The sequence below is a fragment of the Puma concolor genome, chromosome C2, assembly GCF_028749965.1.
Source record: "Puma concolor isolate L17-30 chromosome C2, mPumCon1.1.hap2, whole genome shotgun sequence".
NCBI classification, from domain to species: domain Eukaryota; kingdom Metazoa; phylum Chordata; class Mammalia; order Carnivora; family Felidae; genus Puma; species Puma concolor.
Window position 1 is genome coordinate 35,637,358 of NC_141675.1, and position 26,873 is coordinate 35,664,230.

General features: G+C 47.2%; 1 protein-coding gene across 1 annotated transcript in view; it reads left to right on the plus strand.

The window, feature by feature from the left end:
* Window positions 1-985: 985 nt before the first annotated feature.
* CLSTN2 (calsyntenin 2) overlaps window positions 986-26,873 on the plus strand; it is a 609,330-nt gene continuing 583,442 nt past the window's right edge. Inside the window, exon 1 of the mRNA XM_086674405.1 lies at window positions 986-1,278. Within this exon, the coding sequence (XP_086530531.1) occupies window positions 1,170-1,278 (109 nt within the window). The 5' untranslated portion in view covers window positions 986-1,169. The remainder of the gene's footprint in view (window positions 1,279-26,873) is intronic.

The window sequence follows — 26,873 nt, forward strand, 5'->3', positions numbered from 1 at the left end:
GAGCCATCCAGGCGCACTTCTTATCTATCCCGTATGAACCTGCAATTGTGTGTGAAGTTTGCACTACATATACGCAAATATGGCCAAGATTTATTCTGAGCCATTAGTTAATGTTAATCGAGTACTTTTATGAACCTTGAGTGGCCTTGGGGTGGTGGGGGATCATCAAGACATGCACAGCCCCTGCTCTCAGGGAACTGATAATTACTCAATGGCATGAAATGTTGCAAGACATGACGTCAGGTGGCATGGTCTCAGATATATGGGAGTGACAACAGAAAGGTGGTAACTTCTTGCTTAGGTACCATACTGCAGGCAAGTTTATGTCCCCACTGCTGCCTCTGCAGGCCCAGAACCCCAAGTTTGCTTTTCGGATCTGGTCCATCAGCCTCGGAGAGCCACAGCTGCACCTGCGTCTCCAAGATGGTGCGGAGTCTGGCCATTGCCTTCCAGGTCCACTGAGATTTACCCTGCCTGGCAGGTCCAGAGCAGCGCTCACGCTCTCCAGCTCTCGCGTGTGCCTGGCGCCCTCCCCAGACCAGGCAGCACGAAGCGTCCAGATGCCTGGCCAAGGGCAGGACCCGCAGCACACGCGCCAGCCCCTCTCCACACGGATGTCAATTCCAAGGGCGTGGCAGGGCAGAATCCCCTGCGCCCCAACAGACGACTCGTAGGCTCCAGTGACCACTTTCTGAGGGGGCCTGCCATCCCCCGAGACAGTTATTTGGGGAGACGGAACGGGGGCGCGGGCGGCCCGGCTCCGCGCACCCACCCGCCGCGGTCCTCCGGGAGCCGAGTCCTGCCTGGAGCACCAGCGCCCAGGAGGGTGAGGACGCTGGAGCAAAGTTGGGGGTCGGAGCCGCGGAGCTGGGAGCGCGGAAGCCGGGCCGGTGTCCGCGTCTCATGAATATGCAGGAGCCACCTCCCTCCCTCCGTGACGTCACGGGCCGTCCCGGGGTGAGCGCTGGAGCCGCTCCGGGTCCGCGCCAGTGAGCGCGGCTGCTGGCGGTGAGCGAGCGAGCGGCGCGGCGAGCAGCTGAGGCCGAGCGCGGCGGCGTCCGAAGCGCACCCAGCAGGCAAAGCGAGGCGGCCGCGGCCCGGCGGGCGCCGGAAGGCGAGAGCCGGTGCGGGCAGCAGGCGGCAGCGGCAGCTCGGCGGCGGCGGCGAGGATGTTGACCGGGAGGCTGTGCTGGGTGCCGCTCCTGCTGGCTCTGGGCGTGGGGAGCGGCAGCGGCGGCGGAGGGGGCAGCCGGCGGCGCCGCCTCCTCGCGGCTAAAGGTGGGTGCTGGGGAAGTTTCCTCTTCTCGGAGGAGGGAGGCAGGGCGGTCTGACGGGTGCAAGCGCGGGGACCCGGGCTCATGCTAGATTTGCACGCCCTCCCTTGCTGCAGCTAACCCCAGCTTCTTGCGCCCGGGATCCCCGAAGTGAGCTCCCTGCACCCCGAGAGGCTCCACCTGCAGACGCCGGCCCAGCCCTGGGCGGGGTCCAGGGACCGAGGAGAAGGGGAGGTCTGCGAGGTCGGGACAACTTTGGGGACTGTCTGGCGGGGTGGACGCGTAGTGCGGGCGTCGCGGGCCCCAGCCCACGGACAGCTTGAGCAGGGCGCGGGCGCCGGGAGAAGAGGCAGTTGCCTGCTCTCGCCCTGAGGGAGGGCATCGGCGGGGGTGCCTTCAAAGGAGGGAGCAGGGTGTGTCTCCAGCTCGGAGGTGGGTGGAAACTTGTAGGCTCCAGGGAAGGTCCCCCGGCTCGCCCCAGTTTCCCCCAGGGCCGCTGTGACTCTCCTGGGAACGCGCGCCCTCCGGGTGGGCCGTGGAGTCCGGAGGAAGTGCAGGATGTGACGCCCCCCACAGCCTCTCCGACTCGACTCCGCTCTGGCTGGAGCCGGCCGAGGTGCCCACCCGGTGCAGTGGGAGATCCTGACCTCCCCGCTGCTCCCTCCCAGACGGAAGCAGGGTCCGGGTAAACGCCCGGCGCTGTTAGAAGACTGTAGGCTGGCGAGCAGGGCGTACTTTGACGGCTGTCTTGGTGCGTGGAGACAGCGCTAGGTTGCGGGCGACCAGAGGGCGGATCTGAAAGAGAAGGTCACGTGCGGGCAGGACCGTGAGGGGAGGGGCGAGGGGAGAGCGGAGAGGGAGCTGGGTGGCGGTGGGCTCTGGGGAGGTGGTGGGAGAGCTGGGCTGGAGCGCCCAGCTTAATGATAACTTGTTGATTCTTAGCGCTGTTGACGAGGAGGGTGTGCGCTTGGCTTGGGGGCTGTGGCCAAATTTGTCAGGTAACGAGGAGGGGGGCAACGTGGTCCCTGGAATCTTGTCTGAGCATCATCAGGGGGCGGAAGGGTTTGCACCTGTAGATAAACAGGCTATTAGAGGCAACCTGATTTGCAAGCTGGCTTTGGGCTTAGAGCTTACCAGTGGCTCAGGGAGGGAATGTGTACCAGGTTTAATTACTCTTGGAGGGTGAAGAGAGTAAGAGGTAGACGGTTTGCCGCCTCTGGACCTCGGGGATGCTTCTCCCACAACTTGTGAGCGATATATTTGAGAATAGAGTTTCTGCTTATTCTCTAACCTTACATTTTTGGTGACATGGTTTTGAAACTATAATCAGACATGCTGGGTTTTTTGTTTGTTTGTTTTGTTTGTTTGTTTGTTTTCAGCCCCCTCGCGTATCCTTGAGAAGCAGTTTCTTTTTGGGGAAGACAAGGAAAAACTCATTATGAAAATTTCTCAAAGTGTGGTAAAGGAGTCGTTGATAGGAATCATTCTGACAGACTGTTGTTTTGGTAAAACCAAGGAGCTTCCAAACCTTTTGCCCTCCTTCCCCCATATAGGCACTTTGTTTTAAACAGGCAAATGACATGTTTTTGAAGATTTTTCATCATTTTGTAGCAGAGCAAATGGTATATTTATAAGCAGATGTCTGCAAACGGGGGAGCTCGCAGCAAGTAAGGAAAAGGGAAAAGCTTGTTTTGGTAGAGGACGCGGTGTGCTCATGCATTGTGGAGTTCTCAGGTCAGAATAGAAAGCTTTGCAGAGATAAGAGAGAAAGATGAAAAGGAAAAAAAATCCAGACTCCCAGTGATTCACGTGTATGTGTATAATTATGTGCATTTGAACCAATACTTTTCATCTTCCTCACTTAGAACATATTCATTTGGCGGTGAAAACAAGCCATTTGTCTTTCTGGTGTAAAAAGTTGATTGGCCCTGGAGGGGTCAGGGTTGCTGTGCGAATCCCCCTTCTTCCTTCTTTCCTGTTCCAACCACTGGGGGGCTGCAAAGAGCGCTGTTAGCTGCCTCTTTTTTTTTTTTTTTTTTTTTTTTTAAGACAAATGTGTAATAGTTGATCAAAACAGAGACATTTATTATGACACGTTAGTTGTTATTTACAGGACTGACTTTCCTTATTACAATGCACTTGTATTTTATGTTTCCAAATCTCACAGATTCTTTGAAGAACCTGTGAGACAATAAAGGTATGCTTCCTACTGCCAGTGACGTTGCTGTTTTTAAGGTTCTTATCATTATTACTCCCATCATTGAAAAAGAGAAAAGTCAGGAAGACGTGAAGAAGATGGAACAAAAAATAGCTTTCTTCCTGAATACAATTCTGTATTCATGTGTAGAAGAAAATTGGGAGCATGGCGTCACGCTGCCTGGCAGAGTTGAACGCGCCCTCCGGACAACTGTCTGGAAGCACGCCTTCCCAGCTTTGGGCTCCTGTAAGATGTTGTGTCTGTGTGCACAGCTCATTTTGCCTTTGCGCTCCTTGCTTCTTGCTGCAGAGAATCGAGGAGCTAATTCTCCACAACTATTTGGGTTTTTCACCAAATCACTCAACTTTCAGTGCAAACGTATTCCTGATTTCTGAATTAATCCAGTGGCCAGGCAGTTATTATAACTGGTTCCCTTTACCTTTCTATATCTTGGCTATTCAAAAAAGATGAACACTTCTTAGATTCCTTGAAAAGACCAGATTCCATTCATCCTGAATTGGCTATGGTTACTGGACTGGGATATGCTCATGGATCCTCTGGATTATGTCTTCCGACTAGAAGATCACTTTCCTCAGCCTAATTCCTTCTGTTACTCATCACACAGTCAGGCTTAGACATGGCCTCCTCTAGGAACCTTTCCCGACTGGTCTCCCAGGCTGGTCACCCCCAGAAAACTGTGGCTGTCCCTCTAGCAGGCCTGGGCTCCTTGTCTGGCCCCAGCTCTGCTCTGTGAGCCCTGAGGGCTGGAATCTCCTCCTGACTCTCCCTGTATCTCTAGGGCCATGCTGCTGCCTGGTCTCCAGGTATAAGTGAGCCTTCAGTAGGGATGGGTTAGTGACTATACCTGTTTGCAATTAAAGTGCTATCGTTTCTTGATTGAGATGTTTTAGATGTTTTCTCCTCTCCTATATAAAGTGAAAGTTGGGCTTAGAGAAACCTGGGTTCCAATCCTGGTCCTACTGCTTCCTAGCTAGATAATTTAGGGTAAAATTTCCTTATCTATAAAATAGGGATACAAAAATCTACCTTGCACAGTGGTTTTCAGGAGAGGGCTTGGAAATCATTTAGTTCATGGCGTGTAAACGGCACTAAATACACAGTGACTAATTATTTGTCACTTAAACACTAGGTTCTGACATCTGAGGTTTGGTGAAATCCCCTTTTTGACCTCTTGGCAATTCATTAGCTTTGTTCATATCTTCTCTCAGCTCAACTCTGTTCTGTGTGTGTGTGTGTGTGTGTGTGTGTGTGTGTGTGTGTGTGTGTGAATTGTGTGTGTGGAAATACTGTATATAAATATAAGTGCACATTCATACACATTTGGCTTCAAATGTGAGAACATTTACCACTTTCACTAGTCTCTGGATGCCTTCGAGGCCAGGGACCCCTTCTCACTCATCTCAAAAGCCCTGACACTTAATGCAGGGCCAGCCCAGAGTAAGGACTCAGCAATGTGTGCTCCATAAATAAATAAACATGTCTCCATGGGCCGGCTCTGAAGGTGTGGGGGTTCTGGTCTGTGGAGGAAGAACTTCTGTGGTTGATTTGGACTGTTAGGAGAGTTCCCTGCCCTGTCAGCACTTTCTTCCCAGGTGTGCTGTTCCAGGAAGCAGAGAAGCATTCTTGTTTTGCCTAAGGCAACCTCTCTGATGATGCATATTTACATGGAAGGAGGTAACCAAAGGTATGATAACCAAATGGCAGCTTGAAACAGATTATTTGTATTATTTGTTGTGTGGCCCACCACTAACTGGACCCTGTGGAAATGTTTCCGTTGGCGTGATAAATTTGAGATGGACCAAGAGAGGACTGGATCAGGAGAAGGCTGCTGAGCTCCAAGACACGTACTAAGTAGGAGAACAGAGGGTCACCATCTTAACCAGTTGGGGCTGCCATAACAAAAATCCTGTAGACTGGGTGGTTTATAAGCAACAGCAATTTATCTCTCACAGTCTGGAGACTGGAAGTTGCTCTCAGGGTGCCCTCAGGGTCAGGTTCTGGTGAGAGCCCTTCCAGGTTGCAGATGGTGAACTTCTCATTATACTCCACAGGGTAGATGGCAGAGAGGAAGCAAGCTTTCTCCTGACTTATACAAGACCACTATTCCTATTCTTTCGAGCTCCACCCGCATGACCTCATCTAGCCCCTTTCATCTCCCAAAGGCCCCACTTCCTAATGCCAATACGTTTGGGGTTGCGTTTCAACATATGAATCTTGGCAGGGGTGGGGGCAAACGTGCATCTGTAACAGTTGTGCTATGAGCTTTGCAGGAGCATCAGGCAGAAGGCAGGGGGGACACTGGTCTGAGAAGGATGCTTTGGGTGAGAGGCCACTGTAAATATGCATGGGCCCTGTTCTTTAGCCTTACCAGCCAGTAGCTACTCCTCAGTCTTCTGTGATTCTCTGTGAGGGGAACAAAAAGATAAAGCAAGTTCCAGATATCAAAGAGTTCACACTCTGTTTAGGGCAAACATCACACATGACATGAACTATTGGAGAACTTCATAGCTGACAGGAAAAGGGTAGATTGTGCACTACAGACATCAGAAAAATCTTGGAGGAAAGGAAGAAATTGGCAAGGATGGGAGAAGTCAGGAAAGATTTATGGAGCAAATGAAAGGAGTTTTGATGGGTGAGTAGGCACTGGGTAAGCAGATAGCAAGGGGCAGGACAGTGAATGCAGGGTGGTAAGAATGCACACGATTGGTACACAGGCAGGAGTGAAGAGGGAGCTCAGCCATGGCCAAATACATTTCTGCATAAGGTTACAGAGCTAATAAAAGAGCGAATGTTTATTGAATGCACGCTATGTGCCAGGCACTATTTTTAGCATTTCACATGTCCGTTGGTTTGTTCTTAACCCTAATCCTATGATGCAGGTAGAATTACTGTCCCATCTTACCAGAGGAGAAAATTGAGGCCCAGAGAAGTGAAGTAACTTGCCCAAGGTCTCACAGCTTGGAGACTGTGGAACTCAGATTTGAACCCAGAACAGTGTCGTTGACATGGATTTCCCATATCACCCAGGCTTACCTACCAGCATGATATGATGTCTGCTCTGGGGAAGGGTCTGAGTGAGGTCAGGGAGGCTCTTGATTCCCTGAAAAGGCATCTCCTCAGTGTCTGAGAACATTTGGGTATCACTACAAATTGCTGAAAGAGTCAGTTTCTCTGGAAGCCTCATTCTCTGATTCACTTCTCCACGAGGAGTAAGCATAGCTTCTCTCTTCTGGTCCAGACAGCTTGAAGCCTTCCTCACTTCCTGTCATGCTTGACCTCAAGCAGAGAAGATAGCTGTCTGCATTGCATGGTCTGAGATGTGCTTGTCGGGGTCTCCTGCATTAGGAAGAGTTCCCTGGCTGGTCTTTCGTTTGGGTTAAGCATGGCCCTCTTCTGAATCCTTTTGTAAGCATGCAGGGTGAATAAAGGATACCATAAACACTTTCAAGTATATTAGATATACTTGAAGGCTGGACACTGGGGAGAAGGAGGGAGGATGCTGAAGAGTGGGTGTGGCAAGGGTGGGAGGAGATGGTATAGATGGAGTAGCAGGTACCTGACTACTCATAAGGCCGCCTTTTCTTCTAATGTCATGGGATGACTATACGTGTCAATTGTTCTTTTCACAAAAACCCATTTTATAGGTTAATAAAGGAACCCCATGGGGCATGCAGCAACAGAGCCACCAGAAAGCAGACCAAGGGGACTTTCAGCTTGTGATTGGTTATGATCCAGCACCAGAGAGCCAGGTGATGTCACTCAGAGCCCACTTCTGCCTCTTCCTAGTGGTTTTCTAATCCTTGGAACAGGCACTTGTTCTTAGGCATTCTTAGGACCTTGCTTGTCTCCAGCTCAGTGCCTTCTGCTTACATCAGTCCTCCAGGAGTATCTCTGGCCCTGACCAATTTTTCTTGTAGCTCATCTTGAGCCCCACTCTGAGACTCACTCATTGTCTGCCCCCGCTCTAGGATGTTCTGGGGTACCACCAGCCCCATGTATGCCCAAACTTTCCCTCCAGGAATCTGCTGCTTACTCAGTGGCCTCCATTTGGGTAAAGGGTACCTCTGTGCACTCACCCAAGTCAGAGCCCCAGGAATCCTCCAGCATGCTTCGCTCTCCTCCTCCACCACACCCCATCCTTCATCGTGTCCGGTTGATTCTTCCCATAAAGATCTAGAACCTTCCCACATCTCCCCATGCCCATTGCTACTGCCTTATTCAGCAAGTTTTGCATATGAAAGTGCTAAATTTTAATTTGGCCCCCTCCTCACCCCTTCCCTCACACTGCTGTCAGGATGGGTGATACCAACTCCAGTCCCACCAAGCCTGCAAGAAATTCCATCCCAGTCATCATGAATCCATCCTTCACTATCCATGCTAGGGGCTGGTAGGGTCCCTGGTAGGTTTTGAGAATAGCTTCACACTCTTGGAATTGCTTCAAGTTTTTGTCTCTTGCAGGCTACCACTTGTGATGTCCACTGTCTGGACAGCATGGCCCCTTGATGTCTCCAGCTCTCTACTTCCACAGGTAGCAGACTCTTTGCTACCAGTGGGGCTCCAGCACTGGAAATCCAATTCCTGTAACACGATTTGTAGCCATTGAACTGGGGTGGGAGAGGGTGCTGTAGGGATAGGAGAGGGAGTAGGAGACCAGTTCCTATTCTGGAGGAAACCAGTCCTTTTCCCAGGTCTGCCTCTTCCATCTCTACCATAACCCCTTCTAGCAGCTCAGATATTCTTAGAACAAAAGCTAGGACAGGACGTGTCTGTGGAAAACTTATGGCTACACTCTTGCAACCCAAGCCGCCTCTCAAGTGAGGATTCATGAGGGCCCAGTTGCCTTCTGAGAACAGGGAGCCTCACTCCTGATGATGGTTGCTCTCAAGATAGTTCTAAGCTCTCCAGTCTCGCATCAAAGTTGATGGTTTTTCCCCTCACTTCTCATCTGGCCTCCTCGCAGGAACTTTCCAGAAACTTCCAGCCATCAAATACAAACATCTAACAAGAGCTTACTGTGTTTCAGGCAGAGATCTGGGTGCTTTATGGGTATTAATACTCCTTCAGCCCTCTAGCCACTCAATCAGATGTGTGCTTTTATTATCCGCACTTTAAAGGTGAGAAAACCAAGGCCAGGAGGGTTAAGCTACTTACCCAGTTCACCCAACTAGTAAAACGGTAGAACTGGGAATCGAATCCACCACGTCTAGTTTCAGAGTCTACCCTCTCCTCTCTTGTGTCAGTGATTCTCAGCACCCAGTGTCGAGTGGGTTGAGAACCACTTAGGACAATTGTTAAATAGCACCGATGCCTGGAACCCACCCCCAGAGATTAGGCTAGGATCTGGGATTTCCTTTAAAGTTCTCAGGTATTTCTGATGCTCAGCCAAGGCTGAGAAACACTCCTGTTGGCTGCTAACAGTTTCCCCAAGGAACCCTTTGTTTCTTTACATGGGTTGCAAGGCTGCTTCCAGGTGGAGGCCTTGTTCCTCCATATTTTACCACTTTTAGTTTCCCCCATCAAAGTGCCTGTTGGCTTCCTACATCCCTAGGCAGACTGTGAGCCCCTCAAGAGGCAAGCATCCTGGCCATGTCTTTGTGCCCAGTGGCCAGCACTGTCCAAGGTCCATAGTGAATGCTGAGTGTGGAGGGGGCCGGGAGTGTGTGCCAGGGTGATGCCACCCATGCTGGCTGTGAGGCCCTGAGGGCTCTGCCCTTGCAAATTTCTCCTGCTGAGCGCCCCTTCCTGCTCTAGGTCACTGGTAGGAACTGCTCATCAGGCCTCTCCCCTTTAGTTATCTATCTTTCCAAACCAATTAACAGCACTCACTTTGTAAAAGTTGAAAACACTCAGCTCTATAGATGAGTCGGGAGAACATTAACCCAAACGTATGAGGGTGTCAAGTCCTGCAGATGCCGTTGGAATTCTCACTGAGAAAGGCTATAAACGCCATTCTCATTGCTTCTAAAAATGCCTAATTGGCTGAAATTTGACTTAAATTTTGCTGATTAAAAAAACAAAACACACATCATTTTTGTGACTTCTGCTTTGCTTTCCCATGATGTCTCTTGTAGTATATAGTTAAATCTGCAGTCTTCAAACAAGTCTGACAGGGGTCACTGTAGAGAACGAAGGAAAGCCTTGTGACCTGGACCCACTGATGAGTGCGAAGTTGGGGGGCAAATCACTCACCCCTTTGGGGTCTGCTTGAGTAGGCCCTCCTCTGCCCAAGAAAGTTCTGAGTATCCACATGGAAGTGGATCACAAAAGAAGGTGATTGGATCTAAGAAATTTGTTTTGAGACTTGGGGACTCTCCCAAACAAAACCCTGCGTCTTTCTCTTTTTACACTGCCTTACCTCTTTAGTTAAGTATATTTTCAGGAGAAGTTTGAATTTAGTGTTAAGTCCCTTCCCAGCTCTTTGATGTACAGCCTGCATATGTCACACAGCTGGTAGTCACCATGGTTACCCAGGAATGCAGCAGCTGCAGGTGCATAAATTTTCAGGGAAGAACCAGTCAAAACTGTTAATATTATGTCAAGCTGATGTGTCATTTTCCAATTTGCATGGATAACTGCATTGCAGCAAATTAATTAAAACAGATAAATGTTAATCTAATGCATGTCTCCTTGTAATTAATGAAATATAGCCATTAGAGGGGTGTTTGATTTATGATTTTAATTTATAAAATGCTGAATTCTCCTATAAAGTTAGATATAGTAATAGGAGAAGCTGACCCATATATAACATTAGGAAAAATAATCACATTTCTATAAATTAATCACTCTCTAAAAGGATATAGTTCATTAACACCATGAACTGAAAGTGTTAGATGTAAATTAGATTAACCTTTTTAGTGACACTTCCATTTATATTGCGTATTCTCTTCAAACCCAAAGCACTTTACATATATTAATTCAATTAACCCTCCCCAGACCCTTGTTAAGTAAGTATATATATCAAAGTTGGAAGGGAGGAGAAATGAAACCCTTCAAAGATATTGAAATCCTGGTCTTAGGATGCATTATTTATGATTTCCTCTGCAAAAGTACAGTTTATCCTGGACTTATGGAGCTTGAGAACATGGGTGGGTATACAGGCTCACTCTCTGGGCTGCCACAAAACACTTAGCATGTCGCTCTGTCCCTGAAGCCAGAGACACTTCTCCCTGATGCTCAGGCCACATGCTCAAAGGAAACTTCTATGTATTTCATCAAAGGTACCCCAGTGACCCTGGGTTTGGCTGTGAACAGGGCATCTCCAAGTAGGTGTGGTTGATGAGAACTTAGTACTCCACTGAGGCATCCATTGGGTCATCTTCCTCTGGGCTGAGCTGTCCCACAATCCCCACCCTTGACCTAGACACTGAGGATGGGGCAGAGAACAAGATCTTGGGATGTGAATGGGAGAAGAAACAATGAGTGACATGGAAATTGAGTTTACCCTTTCATCTGGGGTCTCTCTTCAGGACTGCCTGGGTGGGTGGTAGAGACGGATGTCCCCTCACTTGCTGGGAGAGAGCTCGAGGCCCTGAGAGAGGAAAGATTTGTTCCCTGTCTAGCTGAAAGATGAAAGTTTCCTGAGTGAGGATCTGGGTCTTCTGCTGCAGTTTGTCACCAGGAATGTCCCATCAACATGGGGGCCGTGCCTATGTGCAAGACTTACTGTCTTTGCTCCAGTCCTGAAGGCAGGCACACAGGGGAGAGGACAGGGAAGGGGGCTTGCATTAGGCAAGCTTACGGAGCATGAGGGATGGAGACTCTAAGCATTTGCTTAGCTTGATTGAATGGTTGTTTGAGGTTCTGAACGTTTATTTTTCCAGCTCTTTCTGCTTCAAGTTCTCAAATCACAGGTGCTCTCTTAGGGGCAGATTCTCCCTATATTCCACACACCAGACCCTTTTGAAATGCAGCTCATGTCAGGTAACAGCCTGCCCTGTAGCTAGTGGTTCCAAACCTACCATGGGCAACGTTAACCTGAAGGGATGAATCACTAATGGTTAGACGTGAAATAGAGTGGAGAACAAGTTTGGAGTGTGGGAGATTCTTTTTCTTGCCGCTGGAGTTGGAAAATCACTTACTCTAGTCCTTCAGGCTCACATGCAAGGGCAAATTAAGCCCACACAGTCCTAGAATCTCAGCTCATTGTTCTCTGCCAGAACTTCTTGGCACATAGCTCTTTACTGCAAAGTGCCCCAGCTTCTTCCCTCCAGACCCTGTCTGGGAGGGGTGAAGAATCAGGACCAAGAGCCAAGAGCTAAAAGACAAGCCCCCACTCAGAAATACACAGAAACTCTGGGAAATGAAAGAAGTATTGACTTTGTATTTTAAGAGACTTCCCTCTCTCCTTCCCTCTTTCCTTCCCTCCTTCCTTCCCTCCTTCCCTCCCTCCTTCCCTCCTTCCCTCCTTCCCTCCTTCCCTCCCTCCTTCCCTCCCTCCCTCCCTCCTTCCCTCCTTCCCTCCCTCCTTCCCTCCCTCCTTCCCTCCTTCCCTCCTTCTTCCCTTCCCTCCCCTCCCTTCCCCTTAGTTCCTTCCTTCTTTCCTTCACTACCTGTTTCCCTCCCTCCCTCCTTTCTTTCACTTTTTGGTGTTGTTTTTATTTTGCTTGTTTTTGTTTATGGGAGATGGATGGTCATTTGGAGTAGGAGAGGAGGCTGAAATTATTCATAATAGGAGTAGAATTTCAAATCCAAGACCTAGATTTTACCTTTCTGGCTTTTTTGTTGGTAGTTTTTCTAAAGGGAAATCAATGATCTCTGCTTTATTGCACCATCATCAGAGATATCAAGATGGTTATATCTTGATTGATTATTAATTTTGAGACTTTTTAGTGATTTTGTTCTTCTAATTGGATATCATGAATACAACATTTTTATTTTATTTTATTTTTTCCTCTTTGAACAACCCCCTGCCTCCTTCCCACCTAATTTTCCAGTAGTTAAATCCCAGCCCTCCTACCTAAAGGAACTCAGGTCAGAGACCAGCCAAGGATCTTTGCTTGAAACTTTCGCTTTTTCTGGAGTTTTGCTTCCAGACGAGTCCTACCACCTCTTTGTTCTGGAGCCCAGGGGCGGGGGGAAAGGGAAGAGATGACAAAATTGTCCAGTCAGCCTTCAGTACCTCTGTCATTCCACCTTTTCCCCATCCTGTGATTGTTCTTTCTGCTTAACCCCACCCCTCTGGGGTGTCTCTTATCAAGACCTTAGTGGCACTAAGTTCTGCTTTTGGAGGTAGAGTTTGGCAACTCTCGGGAGCCACTCTTTAAAGTACTATGAATAATAGTAGAATCATCATCATTTTCATCTTACAGTTTGTTTTCTTGATCCAATGGAAAATGTGAGAAAGTATCTTTGGAAAACTTTGCTGCTTCTGTTGCCTGGAACTACCCACTCTTACTAAAGACCGAAGACTTGCTATGTAGCCACAGCTTCAAAACAAGTAATCTGGTTCACACTTCCAACTAAATGGGCTCCTATATAGGAGTTTGGGGCCACTATGACTCCTGCCCCAAATCTACAAGACACTGGTGCCTAAAGCTACTTACATCATCTTATCAGAGAGGAAGCACATGTGACTTGCCGGGAAAGTAAGGTAATGAGATATGATGCCTGGTCTCGTTTGGTGATGTTTGCATTTATAGAAAGAGACAGTGCAACTCCACCCATAGGGTTAAACAGTCACAATTGGTGGCATTTAAGACAGCCTGGAGGGTGTAGAGAATGTGTGAAGCAGGTCTCTGTCATGGTGTGATACCGGTTCCTGTGCCCAAATTGTGTGGACCCTCCAGGGATGAGTCTATGAGACATACCTTCTGGCATCTAAAAGTTGATAGTGGCTGGCCACAGATCTTTGGAAACTGGGCTCCTCCCCATGCTGACTGCCAGTGATGGTGGGTCTTGAGTGCCTTCTCAGTCTTGGGTCCTCGTGTGAGACAACCTGATATTTAGTATGGATAGCTTCTGTGGCTATGGGTGACCCCAGTTCCATGCCTTGTGGGCCTTCCTTGTGCCTCTGTGTTGGTTGCTTCACACCATGCCTTATCTGCTGCTCCACTTTTGCCCTGCCTGGCAGTCTGGCAGCACCCCTCAGTGTGGGCACCTTTTCTGGGAATCCATCCGTTTCCCCCTGGCCAAGAGAGGTATTCTTCTTGCCCCATTACGTAGCTGCTGTACAGACTTCCGCAGTGGCACTTATGAGATTGTATTGTTATTTGCTTGCCCGCCCCTCACTAAACTGTGCAGAACTCAAAGTCCGGGTCTATGACATCCCCATTCCTGTGTTCCCAGATGTTTAGGGTGTAGGGAGGGTGGATGAGTGTTGGCTAGAGCTCCCTGGAAGCCACCTCTTTGCCTTATGTGGGATGCAGGCTTGGGATGGAATTTTCCTTGTTAAATCCTTCTCCTTCATCCTCCCGGGTCCTCAGTGCCCTTCTTCCCAGTGCAGACACACCCAGTGCAGAGTAGGGCTGGTGGGGCAGGATGATTTGCTTAGGAAAGGCCAGCATCACATGCTGGCTACTGGCTACCCCTGGCATGTGCTGGTGCATTCCAGGATGGGGGGTGGAGCCAGGCTGGAGATGGGTGACCTTCTGGGTGTGAGGCAGGTAAGGGGGAAGCCAGATGGTTCAGGGCCTTGTACCTCTGAAGCTGATGATGCTGGGGTCCATGGCCAGAGTGTATCTTCTTCTGGGATAAGTAATGTAAATTAACTTTCCCATCAATGAAATGACTTAGGCATAAGTTCCATCTTTGTAGCATTGAACATTTGGGAGAACATTTTTTCTGTCACTGCACTGATGAGAATTTAGTTGTGGCTATAGACTGCTGTGGGTCTAACACTCTCCCCACCACACTCTTCTGTGTCATCCTGGGGATCCTGCGTGTTCCCATCCACATTCTATTAAACTCTAGACTGTAGAAATCCTACATAATGTAAAGCATGCTTTCTTTTCCAAACAGGTCATTAAAGGCACTTTGCAGTTTGTGATGTCAGATGCATGGGTATGTAGAGGCAAGGATGAAGTTTTAAGTAGAAAAGCTTTGTCATCAGTTAAAATGGGACTACCACATGGGACGAGGCCCATGGAGTTCTCCCACCACAGCTAGGGAAGCAGGCAAGCAGGAAGAGGTATTGACTTCCAGCTATGCTGAGATTTCTAGGCCGTGTGTGCAGTCCACAAAAAAATGAGCAATTTGGAATCTCTCCAAAGTCAAAACATTTACTTCTGGATCTAAGGATCTACTGGTTCAGTACTGAGCATTAAAGCTTTGACACTGTGCACAGGGAAACCCCACCTTCCCCAGCCAGACCAGAACCTAGAACTTCTGAGGCTAGCATTGGGAAGGAGAGCTCCTGCCCTCCCCCACACCTCGCCACAGGGATGTGGGTTGTGGGGCTGGTGGCTAACAGCTCTGACTCTGATCCTGATGTCTCCCTTTAAGGGGTAGGGGTTTTTCTGTGGATAATGCTGCCACTCCCTGCATGTTCTGGGGACCCAGACCAGATGGAGATACCCTCATCCTGGAGCTCTGGATCAAGTGAGAACATTTCCCTGTATTCCCACACCAAGAATAGAGCTTGGACCCAACAGAGTTTTACTAAAGTCTCAGGGTCCATAACAGGGAAGTAAAGTGAAAGGATTATGAATCCAGACACTGCTTTTCATCCCTGTCAGAACCAACGGCCCCTTTTTACAACAAATATTTTGTAGTGCACCCATTGTTATCCTGCAATGAAATTTACTGATACTATTACCTGCTTGTATACATAATTTAACAAATCAATGTAATGCCTTAACTGAAATATAAAGGAACTCAAAGGAAAACGTATATTAAAATAGTATGTAATGCCCTGGGTCCAACTCTACTGGAGAGAGTAATGAATTAGATGCTTGCTGTGAATCCCACAGCTATAAATGCGCATGAATCCATGTGTGTTGTATTGGCAGTTCAAATGTCATGGGCAGTATTGGAGTGATGTGTTGTTTAGATATAGTGAGATATTTCTGGTGAAGTCCTGAACAAGAAAAGTATGCTCTGGCTTCAATTTATAGGGTGGCTGTATTCCTGGAAAACTCGGGGTTTATTAAAGCTATACAAACAATATTTAGCCGACTCATTCCAGGGCTACTGGCATAAGGAAGAGACTAGGGAGCTCTAGATGATGTGTTGGGGGATATTCAGCCCAAGAGATACCTGGACACCTGCAGTTCACTCACTCACTCACTCACTCACTCACTCACTCACTCACAGATTCCCAGATCTAGGAGACACCAAAGATGGATCCCATATGTACTTACAGGATGACATTGCCTTAAAGGGTAGACAATTTCTGGAACTATAGTCTTTCTGGGTACCTTTTGGGGGAAAAAGGGAAAATGCCACCTGGACAACTGAAAGAAGTTGTCACATTTCACAAGAAGACCTTCACAAGAATAAGGCTTCCCAGCGAGGCATGTTGGAAGACCGCATTAAGCCCATCAACCATGTACTGGAACATTATTTAGACCAGTGGAAGAGAGGGCTGCTGCTTTGCCTTGAGTTAAGTATAGAGATATCTGCTGGTCCTTCCCCTCTTCTGCTACTCTACTCCATAATCACAAGAGCAGGTGGGAGGGGAGGGGAAGGGAGGGGAGGGGAGGGGAGGGGGCAGGCCACACTGGGCCCCTCCATCAGAGACTTGGTAATGCCTTGCCTTTGTAGGGAGGCGGGGAGAATAGATTTTTGGATCAGATAGGAGATTGCTGTTAAAAATGACCTGGATTGAGCCTTGGGAACTGAAAGAGAGTGAAAAGCTGTGGAATGGGCTGAATATCCTTGAGGCAGTTTCTACCCAGTGGGAAAGAGGAGGTTGGACATAGCATAGTTGGGGGTGGGGGGGCAAAAATACCATCATTTTGTGTTTATAACCCAATGGGTTAAACTCCAACAAACAGGATAGAGTACTTATTATGGTCAGTATGGATATTTCAGAGTTAAAACCCCGTGTTCTTGGATGGAAAATTCTTCCTTAGTGTTCTCATTGATAATGTAGAGGATGAGCGTTCTTTATTGCGTTGTTTTTAATCCCTAAGTGTCTTATTTTTCACCCTCCCTTCACATAAGTTTGAGGTGTTACTAAGAGAGAGGCTGAATTGCCAAAGAGAGTTTCTGTAACTTTGAGATGAAAATGCATTTTAATAGTTAGATTTCATAGGAAGTGGTATATTCCCTTAATAAGTAGTTCAGTGACATTTGGTAGTTCTGTAATATTTGACTTGGAGTGGAGTTTATAAAAATTTCAGCCCAACAGTAACTTCAGGGCACTAAGGGATGTATGTATTTCTGAAATGAGAAGACCTGGTTGACATTCTGATTCTAAAATCAACATCATCTCTTATGCGTCACCATATTTTCAATTATAATGGACTATAAGCTGTGAATTTAAAAGCAGCTTCCCAGCAAGTTCCCGCACAGACCCAGCTTGTGTGGAATAAAGAGCCTGGGTGGGAGGGAGAGTTCTCACGCCCACTCTTCTAACTTAACTTACTAAAATGCTTCCTTCTCTGAGGCGGCTTTGGTTCCACCCCACCCCCACCACACATTGGTTCCTTGGGGATTTTCTTGAAAGTGGCATCTTTTCTAACTTCATGGGGGAATTTGCATCCTGATTTGCCTGAAATGGTTGAACTTGGGAAAGGTAAAATCATGGCAGTAACAGCCTGAGGTTGTATAAAATACCTCTGACAGCTAGACAAAAGTATTTCTTACAGGAAACTTGGGGATTAAAACAAGTGTCTAGGGCATGGTGTTCTGTTACCTCTTTGGCATTTCAGGATGCTTTCAGACTTTCTCTGCTTACTTGTTTCCCATTTCAGCATCATCTCACTCTCCAAGTTAAAAAAGTGCCCTAAAAGGATTATATCAGGTTCCAGGAGTTGTAGTCTTTGGCAGCAGTTAAGGTCAGGGGTTACCCTTAGGCAGTCCTAGGATGCAGGGGTTTTGTGGAGTACTGTAATTTTTTTTTTCTTTGCCAGAAGGCTCAGAAGCAGACCTCTATGCACCAGCGGGTGGTTCCAAAACCATGCCTGTGATGACCAGCCCAGGATGAAGAAGGGCCAGCTCTTTTCCCTATCTACCCCATTCAGCGGGACTAGAGGAATAGAACAGCTATTGAGTTAGGTGAACCTACAACCATTGGCTTGGAATTAGGGGCTCCCTCTCCTGAGGGGATGGCACTCCAGGCTGGAGGTTATGGCAGGCCTTGACCCCCCTCTTTAGCACGTGTTGTCATCAGACTCAATAAGATGCAGGTTGGATAGAGAGACTGAATAGTAGCTGGGGATGTGTGGGGGGAGGGGATTTATGTGGCCGTGGAGGATTGTAATAGACACTATCAGTGCCCTGCCCACATTCCCTCTGTACCTGCCATTTTCATGCTTTCAGTCCCTACTTCCAGCACCAGTGGCCCTTTGTCTATGGCTTTTTCTGGCTACGAGACCCTTCTCTTTCTGTATGTGTGCCAGGTCCTAAGACCAGGAATTAACACCCACAGGAATGGTCCTCCACCAATGACTGATGGGAGTTGGTGGACCAGTACCCTGGCACCCTCGCCCCACTGGTGAGAGAACATCTGTAGCCTTTCACACAGTTCCCTCAGGTCCCTGGAAGCCTGGGCTCCACTTGCCCATGGTGGTGACTTTCTTCCATCCTTTGTTCCTGAGTCACTGCTCCTCTCCCCTACTGGTCTTTCCTGACATCACCTCCCAGATAAACCACCTGCACCCAAAATCCTGGACTCAGGCAGAGCCTGCTTCTGAGGGACCTCAAACAGAAAGTGGGAGTGAACAAGAGAAGGTATTTTGTAGGGGATGTGTGCTGTGCTCTTTCTGGACTCTACCTCTACACCATCCCCGGGGGTAAGTCTTAGATTTCAGGATCTGAATGCTGGGGCGGGGGGGTCCTTGGCACATCCAGGCAGACTTGCTTGGCAGCTCTGCGTTCTCGAGGGACATTTGGAGGATGCTGCTCACTCCCACCTTGTGTCTCCCTTAAGTGAACGGTGAGCACTCACGTGTAGTGCTTACACACCCCTTCACACCCACTGGGGTTAGGAGGTCTTCCTGCAACAAATGCCCCGTGCAGTGCTCTGCAGCTGGGGCAGGCACCGGGCCCGGCAGTGGTGGCAGGTTTTATTCTGGGCCCAGGACTCTCAAGGCTCCTTGAGGGCAGGGTGGCCCCCAGCTCCTTCCCCAAGATCTGGGCAAAGGTACATCCCTGCCCTCTTGAGGTGACAGGAGTTGAATTAGGCTGAGTGCCTGCAGCACACAATCATTCACGTGTCTGGGGGAACATCTGGCCTCTGCTCGCAGCCAGATTTCTCGAGTGTCTATTTTCAGCATTCTCCCAGAGCACCTATAAGTGAATTTGCAAAGCAGGTACCTCTGTGGCACTTCCTTCACTGATGTGGAACAGCTGGCAGAAGTGAAAAACCTCCCCCCCTACACTCACCTCGCTTGCCCACTGGTCTGAATTCCTGCTGTCATTCTGTTATTTCAGGTGAGGCCCTGCAAAACCTGACTGATACAAATTCTGCCCTTTCTCTGAGAGAGTTAATGCGCTGAGCCATTGTCAGCTGAGCGGTTTGATGTGAATTAGTCCCTCAGCTTAGCTTCGGTCACATGGCCTGGCTCAAGTGCATGGGATTTAGCATTTTTAAATTTTTTTGACAATCAAATGACTTTATTTCAGTGGTGAGTGTTATCAGCATATAAAATGTATGTAAATAGGCCATTTCAGGTGCTGAACACAACATCTCATTTATTTAAAAAGTTCTCTTAATTCTGAGTGGCTGACTGATGGGCGGTGTGTAAATAGCATATGGATCCTGGTGTATGGATTGGTGTATTGGTCCTCATTACGACACTTAGAAGCTATGTGATCTTGGAAGAGTTGCTTAACTTCTCTGAGAATCAGATTTCTCATCTCTAAAATGGGTATATTAAGTCCTATCTGAAGACGCTGTTATAAAGTGCGCCCAAGGGGGGCGCCTGGGTGGCACAGTCGGTTAAGCGTCCGACTTCAGCCAGGTCACGATCTCGCGGTCCGTGAGTTCGAGCCCCGCGTCGGGCTCTGGGCTGATGGCTCAGAGCCTGGAGCCTGTTTCCGATTCTGTGTCTCCCTCTCTCTCTGCCCCTCCCCCGTTCATGCTCTGTCTCTCTCTGTCCCAAAAATAAATAAACGTTGAAAAAAAAATTTTTTTAAAAATAAAAAAAAAAATAAAGTGCGCCCAAGGACATAAAACATTTGGTATACAAGAGTCTGGTGTTCTGGTTATCTTCTGCTGCCCAGCAAACTACCTCACAGCTTACTGATACAAGGCAATCATTTTATTATGCTCATAGATCCCCTGGCTCAGGAATTTAGATAAAGGGGAGGGAGGGAGGATAGCCTGCCCCTGTTCCCTGATGTCCGTGGTCTTGAATGACTGGGAATTGGTTGGGATCACCTGGAGGTTTCTTTATTCATGTGCCTGGGCAGGTAAGGCTCAAGGTCTGAGCTCAGCTGGGGCTACTGACCAGAGCCTGAACACGGCTTCCACTGTGGTTCGGCTTCCTGCCTGCGTGAAGACCTTGGGATGGTCATACTTCTCACCTGGTAGCTCAGGGCTCCAGTGCACAGAGTAGAAACTGCATGGCTCTCATGGACCCAGCTGGACCCCTCTCCTGAGTCATCTAGGAACAGGTCCTTCTCACCTCAAGGGTGACTCTCACTAGATGATTCTTCCCTGGTTCTGTTTGTCTCTGGCCTTCGCCAGAGCGGTCATGGCTTTCCCATGGCCCAAACAGGAAAGGATAGGGGATGCCTGTTTCCTAGGTACCCTGTGTGGGGACGAGGGCAGGTGCAGCATGCCTGGCAAAAACTCTGGAGGACAGACAGGTCCCTGTAGGAGGTTGGACCTGAAGGCCAAAGGGGGGTGTGGTAACAGTGGTAAGACTTTGGGGTTAGTTGTCCTTGTCCTGGAGACTTTATACACATCAGCTCACATCACCCTCACAGGAGCCCTGTGATGTGCCTCTCATAACTTCCCCATTTTGTAGGAAGAAGCTGAGTCTCTGACTAAGCTTTAGTAAGTCTGTCAGCACTGGCCTTGGGACTTGAAGCCAGATCTGTCTGACTTCAGAGCCTGTGCCCTTAACATCGCTGTGGTATGCAGCATCCCACTGGATGACATATTTTCCTATTTTATTCTCTACTGTGCATTAATCATTTTCCCTGACTCCTCTTCTGTACTCACTGAGGGCAAGAGTATGTCTTTTCCTCTTCTATTCCCCTCCTGTGCACATGGGAGGCCCTCAGAAAATAACACTGGGGCTTGGCAAAGAGGCCACCATCTCTTTTCAGGGGCCCAGCGAAATGATGGTCTTGTTAGCCACACAAGCTGGGCTCGGGTGGGTTGAGAGCAGAGAAGGCATTGTTGCTTATATCCTAGTCTCCAAAGGAAATTTTGTTCTAGTTTATTGTTGAAGTATGGGTTTTGAAATTGAAACACAGAAGGTCTACTAAAGGGATGTCCTATTTGGAATGGGCTCTCTTTTTTCCCCTGTTTTCAGGTTAAAAGCAATAACCAGGAAGCAAACAGAATGAAAACCCTCTAAAGAATATCGTGAATGGCTCTGACAGGTTAAAGCTGCTGGATAAATGTGGAATTTACATGACAAAAACCTGAGCACAATGCTGATTGTCATTCACCAGTAATAGCATTCCCTGAGAAACTAAAAATCTTAATTAAAAAAAAAAAAGACCACATAATTTATATTTGCTGATAAGTGTCCCTTTGCCTGAGGAACTTCTCAGACTAGACTCTTGCTCTCCCCAAATTGAACTTCACCAAGGCTGGATCCTTCCTCCTTGACTCCTCACCCCCACTTCCTCTTCCTGGGTTTGGCAGGCTGCCTAGAGCAAAGGAGGCTACTGGAATGATTGGAAAGACAACTCTCTGCCCTCAAGAAGACGTACATTTTAGTGAGGAAACTAATGAGCTGACAGATTAAAATATTAAATGGTGATTCTGGACAGGAGGGCAACACAAGCATTAAGTGAGGCTGGAGTGTCAGGGCTGGTAGAGTTGAGGAAAGGTGAGGAGGGAGAGGATGCCTGCTCTGAGCGGGAGTAGGGGGATGACTGCCAGCCACAGCTGACTCTTAGAGCTGGGGCAGACAGTTGTTTTGCCCTCAAGGTCAGCCCCACCTCCTCTGGCTGTAGGACTGGGTGTCCTCCTCTGCTCCCTACCCACAACCTCCATCCCAGATCTACACTGGTGGAGAGAGATCAAGTCTCCTCTTCTGCTCATCTGGGATTTTTCTGTGAACCTTTACCTTTCTCCTCCCACAATTGTGCCTGCCCTCACTCTAACCTGTATGTACCTCAAAAAGACTTCAGGCAATCCTTTTTTTTTTTTTTTTTTTTTAATTTGAAAAACTGAGTTTGCCTACCAGATAGTGGTGAGGTCTGTAAAGAGGCAGAGCTCATGTCTGAATTCATCGATGTTTCCCAGCCTGGTAACCAGTTGTCAACTGGGTGAGGGCACAAAGGGATGAATGGATATTGATTCAAACAGATGCCTTGGAGTATGTGGGACTCTGAGGGTTCTGGAGAAAGGAAATGGTGTCAGTGAAAGTCCCAAAGTCAGGAGAGAGCATGTGCTGTGTAGGGTACATGCTAATACCGGCCTGTTTGCCACAGGCTTCCATATGAGGCCTGGGAAGAACAGCACCCCCTTTCTAATGTTGGGCTCTAGGGTCCTGAGCTAGCGGGGCTGGGCTAGCATAGGAAATGTTCTCAGGCACAAATGGTCTCAGGAATACCACAGAAGCTCATGTGTCAGACTCATCAAAGGCAAGCACTTTCCCTTGTTTTTCTGGTTCTTTTTTCCTGCTGAGTTACTGCCTGTGAGTTACTTCCCATCAGTGGGGGACCCTGTGTGTTTGATGTTGATCCACTCTGCAGATGAGGCCAGGGCCATACAGAGACAGGGCCTAGTGAGGGTACCAAGTCTGCTTGGTCTCCTTCCCAAAGGGAACCTGGGACCAACTCTAACTCAGAAAGCTGGCCAGAGCACATACTGTTCCTGGCTGATTGTATACATTGTTGTCCTGGGACAGATTATGGCCACCAGAACCCTTACCCCATGGTAATGCCTTCTAGGATATTGGGGGTGTGATACTGTCAATGAGGCCAAGAATACAGCTGACCCACTTTGGGGAGGGCTTACTGGTCACATGGTGTAGGTGCCCCACCTCCAGCACTTGTCCAAGAGGTATGGGAGTGAGTGATGCATGCTCTTTTTTTTCTGAGCTTTATCTTTCTGCTGTTCATACTTCTCTTTCCTCTGCCTCAGTAGTAACTTTTGTCATTTGGCACAGCATGCATTTCTGTACAAAAGACGGAAATGCATTGTAGTACATGTTGGGGGAAAATGAATAAAATAATAAATTTGATTTTTGCCCAGGGAGGCATGATGAACCTGGAAGGTGCTGCTGGCCAAGATGTACTTGGTGGGCCGAGGCAATAAGCCCTGGGGGAGGAAGATGCATTAGGAACCTCTGCATAAATACACCTGGCAGTCCATGCCCCTTCCAAGGGATTGATGTGTATCTCTGTAGAGTCAAGATTGGACAACAGTCTCGTGCAAAGAAAACCCAGCATGTCTGGGAAAGGAGGTACTCTGTGAAGCATTGTGTGTCATGTCTCCATAGGTATACCATATTCATCAATTCTAAGACAATTTTTCTTTCAAATGTTAACATCTCTAGAATCAGGATGAATCTTATAATAATGTCATAAATGTCATGAAATGTGATAAATGGCAGGTAGCGTCATTCATCTGCCTGTTTGCTGTCAGATCTGTTCCTGCTTTTCTGTTGCTTCACTCTGTATGGCAGGGAACTGTGTTCACCAGCTGCCTTGCCAATGGCTTCTGGTTAGGTACAACCAGTGGGGGGTACTGGTGGAAGACTGGGGAGAGTGGAAAAGGGAGAAGCCAAGGTATTCCCCCCTCTCTTCCTCTGTCTGGGGTGATCTCATTGCTGCCATATATCTGCCCTTGCTAATTCCCCTCCTGCAGGGGAGGCCTGGCAGGCTTTCAGGTTGGGCTCTGTTGAGCCTTCCTTCTCCACTTGTCCCTCCAGCCCTGGATGGTAGTGGCTTCCTGCCTTGCCATTTGCTATTTAACTTCCCTATACTCCATTACTTGGGTAACCAATTCTTTGCATTAAACTTCCTTTCTTTGAAACACCTACAGCAGTTACTGTTTTCCTTGTTAGATCCTGACTAATACATTGACATATCATCACAAGATTAAACACTGAAGAACCATTACTTCTCTTCCCCAGATCCTTATATTCTACTGAATCTGGTTATGTTGAGGTTACCAATGGTCCCTTTGATGCCAATCTCAGAAGATTCTTTGAGGTCTGTGGCACTCGACAGTGTAGCTATCCCCTTTTGTTGAATTTCCCTTTTCCCTGTTTCCTGGGGTATCTCCCCTTCTTCCCCTTTGCTTCTTAAATTTCCTCAATCTCCTTTGCCCAGACACCTCTTCTGCAACTCCCTTAAATGTTGGGTTTTACAGATTCCCAGGATTCCTCTGCCCTTTTTTTCACTCCACCTGCCCACACCCACAGCTTTAAATCCAACCTTTCTGCAACATGGAACTCTATCCCAAGCTTCAGACACAGAATTCCACTATCCTTGGGTTGTCTTACAGATCTCCAAAATTCAAAATGTTCTTGGATGAACTCCCTTTCTCCATTCCTGACTGTATACCAGCTCATTCTCCTGTATTCAGTATCTCAAGGAATGGAACCTCATCCATCCTGAGATCCAGACTAGAAACATCAGAGATCCTGTAAGACTCTTCTCTCTATCTCCCCAATCCAGCTGGTTTCCAAACTGTATACCCAATGCTGTGTATAAATATTTAACAGTCAGCTCTCTCTGATTCATGGCACTTACCAATTTTTTTAGTGGCAGATACTCCCATCATGGCTGTGATTTTGAGATACCAGTGTGACATCACTGAACATGCACTTGGGAAGGGATGTGCCCAGTTAGTTCTTATGAGCTGGTAAACACCTGCTCCACATACCACTGTACTATTGCCATCCTTACATCCCATCTTCTGTCTCAGCCTTGTCCAGGCCCCTTTTGAGATGCCTCCTTGCTGCCTTTTCAGTCCCTCCCTTCCAAGCATTCTTCACCAGAACTGAGCATATCAGCCCCTAACCAAGAAGCTTTAGGAGTTCCCCATTACTTAGGAGAATCCCAGAGGTAGAGTCTTCTTGGACTTGATCCTGGAGGATGTGGCCATGCCTATTCTCTCAGACCTAACACTGGGCTTGAGTCACTAAGGAGCTGATTCTCTTGATGTTTTGCTTTTCTTTTCCTTCTGTGTCTGTCATCACTTTAGCTGTTTTGAGTGTGCAATCGTATATTTGCTTGTGGGCTATGCATTCATGACCATGTAAGAAGTCTGGGGATGATTCAGCTTTGCACCTTGGGGCTGGCAATGCGGCCAGGGGATTCTTATGGTAAGGGGGTGGATCTTTTGAATATGTCAATCATTTTGGGCGGCTGCAAAGACTCATGAAACAAATTATAGTTTAGAGGGAAATTATTAATCTTTGGGAAATTATGCAATAGGTCATGAAAAACTGAAGATTCTCTTGGATATGTGTTACAGTTCGAGAAAACAGATTCAGATGCATAGCCATGCCTTCACCTAATTGCTAACCCGTTCTTCTAGAAATAACAAGAATTTGCCAAATGCCTGCTTGGGTTGGGCACTGGAGATACAGAGATGAGCAGGACATGGCTGAAGCTCACAGGCTAGTGAGTGACCATGACTCCATGGTCCCAGTACTTCTGTCTCTTGTTCATATAGGAAAGTCAGGGAAAGACTTCTGAAATCAGTTTCAGCCAATTAGCACTTTTGCCTCATTTTCCCCTTTATGCATGCAGCAAAAGTCCCATCAACCCTACCGCCCACCTCCCAGGGTTCTTGTTTTGTTATGGTTTTGATTAAAATAGGAGATGACTCTGAAAAGCTGACTGTGTATAAGAATACAGAATTATTCATTTGTGTCATCATTGTGTGAGCGAGCATGTGTGCGTGTTCTTACCTCTTTCCTAGATATTATGGCATTGTGGGGTGGGGGTGATGGGAGGTGTAAATGCAGGAAAAGATCCCACCTCTGCCTTTCAAGGGGCTTACACTCAAAATATGGATAGAAATGGAGTTTCAACAAATTGTAGAGTAAAATTAGGTGACAACATATGGTGTGCACCAGTTGGTTCTCTAGGTGGTCTAAAAGTAGAGAAAGGGAAATGGATTCAAGTTACAGAGTGGTAACTTGCAGTGAAGACATTTCTACATTTTCACAGATGCAAGGATTAGAGAAATGCAATCTGGTTCTTATCCCTACAGCAGGGTTTGCTTTTATACGGAACAAGAAAGACTAGAGGGTTTCTTCGAATATTGTTTATTATATTTATTTTGTAATTTAAAAAATACATTCTCCTTGTAGAAACTTAAGGAAATATATGAAAACATAGTAACAATGGTTAAAAATTTGCATGAAAAGATTAAAAATTACCCATATCCCCCATCACTCAGAGATAATCCTAAAAATATTTCAGAGATTTTTCTATGCATATTTTTACATAATTTAGTTCCTACCATATATACAATTTATATCTTGCTTTTTTTCACTTAACATTATCACATAAGTATTTTTCCAAGTTATAGTCCTTATATGCATTGCCTTTAATGGCTACAAAATATTTCAACATGTGAGTATACACTAATTTATTTGAGCAATCATTTTGTCAGATATATTAGTGGTTTCCATTTTATTTTGTTATAAATAATCTTGCAGTGAAAACTTTGTGCTTTTTATGTCTTGGGATACAGGATACAGTTCTAGAAGAGGTTTCAAAGGATAAGGACTTTTAAGCTTCCAGATATGTTTTGCCAAACTGCTCTCCAAAAAGGATCTGTTGGTTTATATTCCTATGTATCTCTCTATTTCTCTATCCTCTCTTATCATTTTTTAACAGGTATAATTGATATATAATAAGCTTCACATATTTCTAGTATACAATTTGATAAATCATGATATATATATATATATATATATATATACCATGAAGCCAGTGTCACCACAAAGATAATGAGCAAATCTGTCACCTCCCAACTTTTCCTTGTGCCTCTATGTACTCCCTCCCTGTAGAAAACCAGTGTTCTGCTTTCTGTCACTGCAGGTTCATTGGTATTTTCTAGAATATATATAAATAGCATTATACTATATATATTCTTCTTTTTGTCTGGCTACTTTACTCAGCAT